Source organism: Aptenodytes forsteri, unplaced genomic scaffold (genome assembly GCF_000699145.1).
Source record: "Aptenodytes forsteri isolate BGI_AS27 unplaced genomic scaffold, ASM69914v1 Scaffold14, whole genome shotgun sequence".
Taxonomy (NCBI): Eukaryota; Metazoa; Chordata; class Aves; order Sphenisciformes; family Spheniscidae; genus Aptenodytes; species Aptenodytes forsteri.
In genome coordinates this window covers 714,795-723,499 of record NW_008794457.1, presented here as the reverse complement: position 1 = coordinate 723,499, position 8,705 = coordinate 714,795, and the positions used below count along the sequence as shown (strand labels likewise).

Genomic DNA, 8,705 nt, shown 5'->3' with positions numbered 1-8,705 from the left:
AGAAAGCTGTAGCACTTAAGATCATATTAAAGTATTTAAAAAAAAAACCCAAAACAACAAAACATTGACAGGGAGGAACTCGGAGGGTATGTATTCGCACCTGTCCTTAAAAGAGCTGGAGGGACGTACTCTTTTGACGCTGCCATCTTGATTCTGAAAAGTCCTACGTTCTGGGGAGATGGTTAAGATGCCAACCCAAATAACACGCGCACAGGCCTATTTATTGTCGTCTCAGTGTGCTGGGCTTCTCAGCATGCACAACGGTTAGGCTGGTGTACAAATACTGTGTATTTATTAAAAACAATTACTCAGGTAGAGGTGAAATTGTCGTCTTCTGTGGTCACTGTTCACAAACAGATGTTTCTAGGATCAGGCCTCTGAAGGTATAGTCTGGAGGGTGAATGAGTTTTCATCATGTAAAAGCACCTTGATTCTCATGACCTTTAGCGTTTTCATGTCCAAATGAAAGCAGCAGCACCCATCTGGAGAAGGAAAGCAGTGCATAAACTGTTCTAGGAGGAGGATATTGATGATTTGTTTAATGAAGTCACCACTAACCCACTGCTTAAATCCAGACTTCGACCTTCTTTTTCCTAGAAACATGGAAGAAAAAGAAATCCTTGACTCAATGCTGTTTTGGAATAAACAGTTCAAAAAATGAAATGGACGAGTCATATTCTGTTTGTTGTATCAATATAAATCAATATAAAAGTACATGTTACCTGGGCGTCTATGATTGAATGTGAACCCAAACTTCAGGAAGAGATTGTGCAGGAATCCCCGGAGTAAGGTCGCTGTCGCTCTGCGAGCCGTACGAGCAGAGTCTTGCTTACCTCTGGTCAGGAACGGCCAGCCAGCAGGCTCACCCAGCGCTCAAGGAACTAGTGAAATCTAGCTTCTGTGGTTTGCCTCTCAGGTGTCCCCAAAAGTGCAAACCCCAGCTGAAACTACTCCTGCTGCTGAGACACGGACTGTCTCTTTCTCCTCAACCTGCCCCCATTTTGATAAAACTTAAAGGGGTGGGGGAAGACAGCAGAGGATGTAATTCTGACAACAACTTTGACTCTTTTGCTCCTTTGTAAAGCGTGACTGGACAGACACTGGAGAGTGTTTACATGTATTTAATTTCCCTAGGGAAAAGCTCATCCAAAAACCTTAATACTTTTGTTTGTTTGCTTGTTTCTCCAGCCTGGACAGAGAGGAGGAGAAATAAAAATGCAATAATCTTAAAAAGCTAATTTTGGATTGGTTGCAAAAAAAAAAAAAAAGTATCACAGAATCACAGAATGGTCAAGGTGGGAAGGGACCTCTGGAGGTCACCTGGTTCAAACCCCCTGCTCAAGCAGGACCACCCAGAGCTGGCTGCCCGGGACCGTCTCAAGATGGCTTTTAAATATCTCCAAAGATGGAGACTCCTCAACCTCTCTGGGCAACTGTGCCAGTGCTCCGTCACCCGCACAGTGAAAAAGTGTTCCCTTCTGTTCAGTTGGAAATCAGCGTTCAAAGATGCAGAATGCGTGTGTTTCAGGAGAACTGCTCCACGTGCCAGCTTCACTCATGTTTTCCAGAAATTATTAAATGTACATTTTGAGTTTAAACAGCTACCCAGTGAAGTTATTTTCCTTTTGACCCTGTACAGCCTTTGAATAAATGCTGCTACCTACTGTAGTAACACTGCCTTTGGTACTCTCAGGCAGAGCTACACAAAACCAACAGCCATTATGCTAACGAAAATAAACAACGTAACATACTTACAGCTCTGTAATCCAAGAACATTTCTTTGAAAGCCAGAAAGTCAGTGAACGTGAGAAGCATATCAAATATATCACCTGCCATTTCATCTTTGTGCTGTCTGTAGAGAGAAGTTGGGGAATTAGAAAACTGTGTGGTAAACAAGCTCTTATTTTAAAATGGTAAGAGGTCAAAAGGATACCAAGACAAGTAGAACAATATCAAAATTTAAACAAGAATGTTATTATGAGTCTTTCGTAAAGCAAAACTTTAGCCAAATATTACCTTGTAGTATTCCCAATCCAAGTACATTAATATATTATATTTATTTAAGTCCAAGATGTAAGAGTATCACATCAATCCTTGAAAACCAGACAAAGAAACTGACCTATAAGTCAACAGAAATAACACTCAACTAGCATTTATCTATTTATTTCTCTTGAGCACTGAAACAGCTAGACAGTCCCTTGGAAGGTGAGAAAGGTTGGGGAGAGTCACAGAACGGCGCTCATACACGTCCCTTAAGAACGAGGGACCGTACTGACAATAGTTGGTAGAGGACTTTTGGTGAAAACATTTTGGAAGGAAGACACCGTGCTCCCATATCAGCATATTTCAACGAGACTTTCTTAACGGTCAAGGGTTGGGTTGGGTTGGTTTTGGGTTTTTTTTTTAAATTATTTAATTCTTATCAGAAAGAGCTTTATCTTAAACAGTCTATCTTTTAAGCATACTATGTGCATTCACAGTAACTTCCCAATGTTTTATTTAAAAAAATTAAATAAATTCAAATATTGTAAGATATTCCGTTCCCAATGAGACTTGATTTTCTTCTTCAAGGGGAAAACCAAGAATCTTTCAAAAGTGACCTCTTCATAAAGTTGGTTAAACTAAAGTGACCAAATGTAAAAGCTTAAGACAAATTAAACTTTTCTCTGAACGCTTTCTATAAAAATCACAATAAAGACATTATATCACATGACTGCTGAAAAGACTACCAGGCTATTTAAGTGTCCAACACAGAGCCTGAAAGAGATAGATGAGACCCAACTTTTTAAGGGTCTGGCTTCCAAGTGACAATGATGGAGAAAACCCTTCGGTGTTCTCATTCCAATTTCTCTTCCTACCCCTGAAATCCCAATATATTTCAGCATAAGTTCAGAAATTTAGAGTAGCACAACATGCTGAAGGCAAGAAAAGTGGTCAGTCATTGCATGCATGAATGCTTTTTTTTTTTAATGAAAGAGGAACCTCTTTCTAAAGGGAGAACTGTCAAACCCAAGTTTTAATCTAGATAAAGAGCTAATTGAGAAGCACATAACCTGTTCTCCAACCAAAAGCAAAGCAGAGACTTACTGCAATGACATTGTGAAAGCAGTCATATTAAAACCAGGAATCCGATCAAGCAATTTTTCTTCGATGTATTTCTCTACTAGAGAGATCTGAAAAAAACAAACAAACCACCCCAACATCATCACAACAAATTTCAGGAGCAGCTTTCAAAACAGCACATCTTTCTTACGCTAACACTTTGTATTATCCTCACGGGGCAAACAGCTGCAGGTTCCTTAGCTGGCCGGTGCTAGTTCAATTATTCACACCACCGCTGAGGCACTGAGCTGAACATTTTTGCTGGGACTACTGGTGAGAACAAAACATCTGTACAAGTTTTCAGGTGAAAAAAAGAGAAAGGAACCTAGAGCTCCAGAAAACATCTTTCTTGCTCACAGATCACGAACGAGACAGCAGGCAGTACAGCAGGCAGTATGTTGGCTCTGCTCCATGTGAACCCAGTACTTTATAAAGGGGGGAATACAGGACCTGACGCTGGCCTTCAAAAAACCAAAAAAGCAATACATGCAAAAAATAGGAAAAAGTATCTTACATATTCATTAAAAATAGAAGTATAGATGAGCTTGTTTTCTTCTGAGTCATCAAACTCCTGGTAGTGCTTCTCCATAAAAGTCCTCTGTATTAACTGGAAATCATCATCTGGGCCACAACAAAAATGCATCATACAGTTACGAGTTTCGTCATTCTTTCTGTAACACAAAACCCACATTCACTAGTCCTCCGCTTCCCTGTTGGAACCACGGAGCCCTGCACACGTGCAGAGTCAGTCACACCAGTACCGCAGCTGCCGCTGAGCCACCATTTCTGACCCATCTGTGAGAAAAGGCAGAGGCTGCTGGCGGAGCGCAGCGCTACCTCAGTTGAGGGGGCCGAATCAACAGAGCTGCCGCACATCAGACTGCATTTGGACAGCAGCTGTGTATTCAGAATGGAGTGGGATGAACATGTCCACCTAGCAAGGTCCACAACTACTTCTTATAAGTTTCATTTACACTTAGTATTAGCAAAAAAGTCCTCCTGCTTTACGCTTTATTAGTAAGGTTATTCATTCTGAACCCTTTTTTGTTCGGGCTCTCAAGTCAGCGAAAGTGATAACCTCTTCCCTACAAGAATTCAAAATAATTTTTTTTTCCCCTTGAATTCAAAAATATTAGTGAAACTCCCAGATTTGTTTTCAACTGCTGAGGATTTTTTTTTCCAGTTGTGGAAGACAACAAAAATGGAAATGAGCACGGTAGGTCACCACCAAATTCAACAGAACAGGCATAAATATAAAATTTACTTATACACAGTGTCAATATACACCGGTCTCAGCTTTCTAACCCCTAACATATTCAAAATCAGTTAAGTTAGCATTTCTCCAGATTCAACTACATCACCAGGCAAACTGAGGCTGCAGAATCTACATCCCTCTGGGAAGGATGTGGTCAAAAATATTATATGCTGTTCTTATGAAGCAGCTGATGGCCGACTAGCATGAATTCTGTCTTGGCATCTTGTAAACTACTTCCTTGCACACACTGACTTCTCAGTTAAAATTATGGTCCTGAGAATTTAGCACCTTTCATTGCCTAAGCTCACACGATGAGACTGGCGCCATTCAACATTCCTGCTATGAACAGGTCCTGCCACGTTACAACTGTGTGCATACGTGCAAGCTACACACCACAAAATCAACTCAGAAGGACAGTCTCAAAAAGTGAAAAGTGGCAAGACATGGTGACACGCATCTCCAGTTACGCAATGCTGCCGCAGACAGAGGAAATAAAGCATTCTCTGTGCTCAGCAGAGACGGGACAAGGAACAACATGCTTAAACTGCAGCACAGGCACTTCATATTACAGATTATGAAAGGCTGCCTGCAGCAGCAACAGCTAGGCACTACAGCAAATTGCCTGGACAAACCATAGCAGCTTCTAAGAATATCCTGACAAACACGTTAGGAGAGGTTTAGGCAGAGCTGGGGAAGGGAAGGCTACCTCTCACAGTCTCTTCCATCCCCTTTATAAAAGGGTATGGAAATTCCAGAAAGCTTTGACTTCTATGTGAGATTTACAAGTGTCTCTACTGTTTATTTAGGAAGGAGTGTATTGCAGCGGTGCAGAGAATAATTTTCAAGACTCATAAGCACACTGTTGTGCAAGCGGCACACAAAAGATGTTTGTGTATATTTTTACTACACTACCAGGTTAGGGGCCACAGGAACAAAGGCAGGAAAGCTTCCACGAAGCAGGCAGGGGCTATTTTGGCTCTGTATGTCTGCTAACAGAACAGCAGCCTGCAATATGTTTAGCACTCATCTTGCTGTCTATAACTACTTGCAGAGCTTACCCATTATAATATCCTCCAGATACCCAACAACTGCATCAAACTCTGCGTCAGAAGGGGAGGAGCTGAAAGCAAAGAAAAATGGTACCGCGTGAATTTGTATTTCAGCCACAGCAGAAATAACAGTTAAAATTAAAAAGTGTTAACAAAAGCCTAAGCACAAATAAGCCCAGTAATTACAAGGTAAGTGAATAATTTCCTAGTTTCAACCTACAAAATAATCCACGACGCTGACGATAGGACTGCTTCATGGGGATTCTCATCAGGCCTTTACTGTATTTCCCCCCCCAGTAAGGTGCCTAATTGAAAAAAAAAAAAAAAATGTTGTTTTACTGGCATTACTATCAAGGTAATTCCAGTCCTGGCGCAGAAGGATGTAAAGAGTGCAATTAGAACAGCAAATCAAGCATTTTCCAACCCACAAATCCCAGCTGCTATCACAAGCTTTCCTTCTGCTCTCTTCCCTGCGTAACTCTACATGGCGATCGTAGAACTCCAGACACTCTAGAAAATATTTTGAAATACTTGGTCTTGTGGATCCACTTAAACTCAATGTATACACAATATTATATAACTGAAGAAACTTAAATATTTTTCTTATGCAAGAAACATCCCTGCATGCTAGAAATAAATGGCATAATCTCCTAAGGCCATTCGATCATGACCAAATATTAAACACCATTACGGATCTGAAGTCATCCAGGGAAGAAACCTTTGGTACCAGCATTTCAGGACTCTGGATCCCTCTGCTAAATCTATTATTGTGCAGCTTGTTCAGACACATTAGAAAATCCACAGGATCTCCTTGGCCTTGGCATTCAGAGCTTGTCTTTAGCGGGGGATGAACCCTTGCTATATTCTCCAGGAGATGAAAGACAGGCTTTTCTCACACATGAGGGACACAAGCCTCATAGGACGTTTGTCTTCAAGAAGTTAGCTTTGATCACCGAAAGCACCATTTAAATTAAATTAAAATTAAATGTCTATTTCTCTTTCAAATTTCTCTTTTGTAAACAGAGCAGAACACTCTTTCAGACTAAGTTTTAAAAAACTCATTAAAGTTATTTTGCTACTGAACAATAGTCCAGTGAAATTAATCCAACAACAGTTTAATGGACAGTTTAACTATAATGAGCCATAGGGCTCATTCTGACCAGGAAAAATGAAAAGATATTTGATTTAAAAAGGCGTCCGATCATCAAGTGATGTTCTAGCAACATTTCTGATCTGTTAAGCCTTGGGAGACGAGCAAAGCCAAGCCAAGGGACTGGAAAAGCGTGCTCTTTCACCAGAGGGCAGGACACCACAAGGAGAGGAGCTGGCACAGCACAGTCGAAGCATTACCTACCCTGAGCATCACACTTAGTACTTCAGGCAATAGGGCTCATCACTCTCCATTTACATGCAAAGACAGGAGACTTTGCTATGGGTAACTTCCACTCTTTTTTCCCCCCTCCAAAACAGTGCTACTATTGGTTTTATAGCTTATTCTAACAGCAACAGAAAATTCAAAGTATTAATTTAAACCCCAGTTTGAGCTTGTGAGACAAATCATGGAATTTTAACTGTTCCAAAATAGCAGCGATTCCATCTCACTATACACCACACCTGCATCCGCACACCTGAAGAAACACGCGCTCACAAATCTTGTGGTTTAAGCCTTTGTCGCCTCACCACGTCTAGTCTAGGCCAGCACAACCCGTGCTGCTGAAGAAGCCCAGGCACACGGCCATTTGAGATGGTCTGTAGACTGAAAGAACTAAATCTATGAACTAGAGCGACAGCGGCACAGGCACACGTCCCCTTCTGCCACAAGCTTTAGGAGAAGAGTATGCCAGACAGATGTGGAGCGGAGCAGCGTCCTAGCATCTACCAGTGTAAGATCTGGTTGAGGCCACCTGTAAGAGGTCTCACATGTCTAGAAGGAGCGCATTCAAACACAGAGGAATAGTCTCCTCTTAGAATCCGCGATATAAGACAACATATGCTCTTGTAAAGGAGAGAGAAATTTTGAACTTAAAATGAACACAAAAAAAAAAATTTCAGCCTTACAGTGCTTATTTTGATCACTCAGCCAGGGCTATCTGGCGCTACACTCACTGCAGTTATATTCAGTTTGACTTCACCTAAACTCTGAACTGACGTTATTCCCTCCTGAAGCTTTGTGTTCTCCTAAGAGGCAGAATCTGCTAATCAGTGCGGTGTAAATTCATTCCTGTAATTATATTCCTATTAAAATATTTTAACTAGGAAATAGTTAACTAACTAACTATTGAAAATCTGACACAGAATGTAATGTACTCACACAGCTACACCAAAGTTTTCTTCATCAGAAGTCTCCATCGTTACTGCATAACCAGACTGGAGGAGAGGCAATCTGCTATATTGCTGCTGTTAGTGTTATTTCTTCTTTTTGGACAAAGTGCTAAGGAATAACATGTGACTTAGCATTAATGCAAATTCAATTGTTAAATTACCATACACTTCTCAAACAGCAAATCAGGAGAGAACCTTTAATTTTTTAATGTAGGAGTTCTTCCAAAGTTACTGCTACTTCTTCTCTATAGTAACCCAAATTCTCTAGGAACTTTCTCCACCTACTCAGAGAACAGGCTCAAAATTGCTCACACTTGCAGTTAATCTCTGTAAGGGGGTTTCAGTTGGCCTTTACATCTTTTCCCCTGGAGCATCTACGACTGACTATTATAAAGACACAAGAAGATGAAGATGCCACCCCAGTCCAGTGTGTCCTGGAGAGCTCACGGGCCAGGCGCTGGATAGCGATCCCACGGGCCGGGCCAGGGACTCTGGCCAGCGCTGGTCGGTGCCCCGGCCAGGCCCTCGGCCCCGCGGCTCTGAGCGGTTACTGGCCCCTCACACAGGACAGGGCACACAGCACCCCAGGGCCACTGGGGCCATCTGGGCCAGCTGGCTTCTGGGTGCGCGCTGGGGACACCCTGCTCCCGCCACCCTTGCTGGGTTACACCCGACGCCAGCCTGCAGAGCAGCCCGCCGAGGGCGGGAGCCGCTCTCACCCCACGGCACAGGAGGAGGGATGAGCGCCACCCTCGCCTCCCCCTTCTCAGTCCTGGCTCCTGGGGAGAGCGAAGCCCCTGTCCCTCCCCGTGGGGACCCAGGCACCCGGCCCGCCCCACCTCCCTCTCCTCGGAAGGCCCCAGGCCACCGGCTGCCGTCATCTTCCCTCTCCAAACCGGCTGCCGTCATCTTCCCTCTCCAAAAGGCGCCCAGGTGACCCGCCCTTGTCAGTCCCCCCTTCCCGAGGAACACGGGCG

General features: G+C 42.9%; 1 protein-coding gene across 2 annotated transcripts; it reads right to left on the bottom strand.

The window, feature by feature from the left end:
• Window positions 1–203: 203 nt before the first annotated feature.
• On the bottom strand, window positions 204–8,620 carry ARL2BP (ADP ribosylation factor like GTPase 2 binding protein). Of its 2 annotated transcripts, none has more exons than XM_009290752.1 (7): window positions 8,568–8,620; window positions 7,718–7,837; window positions 5,416–5,477; window positions 3,617–3,723; window positions 3,088–3,173; window positions 1,756–1,852; window positions 204–593 (listed from the first exon to the last, which is right to left on the bottom strand). In XM_009290752.1, the coding sequence occupies exons 2-7, from the start codon at window positions 7,753–7,755 to the stop codon at window positions 513–515; spliced, it is 471 nt and encodes a 156-aa protein (XP_009289027.1). In that variant the 5' UTR covers window positions 7,756–7,837; window positions 8,568–8,620; the 3' UTR covers window positions 204–512. The 2 variants fall into 2 exon arrangements, with proteins under 2 accessions (XP_009289027.1, XP_009289028.1); XM_009290753.1 differs by having other exon boundaries at window positions 204–482.
• Window positions 8,621–8,705: the final 85 nt, after the last annotated feature.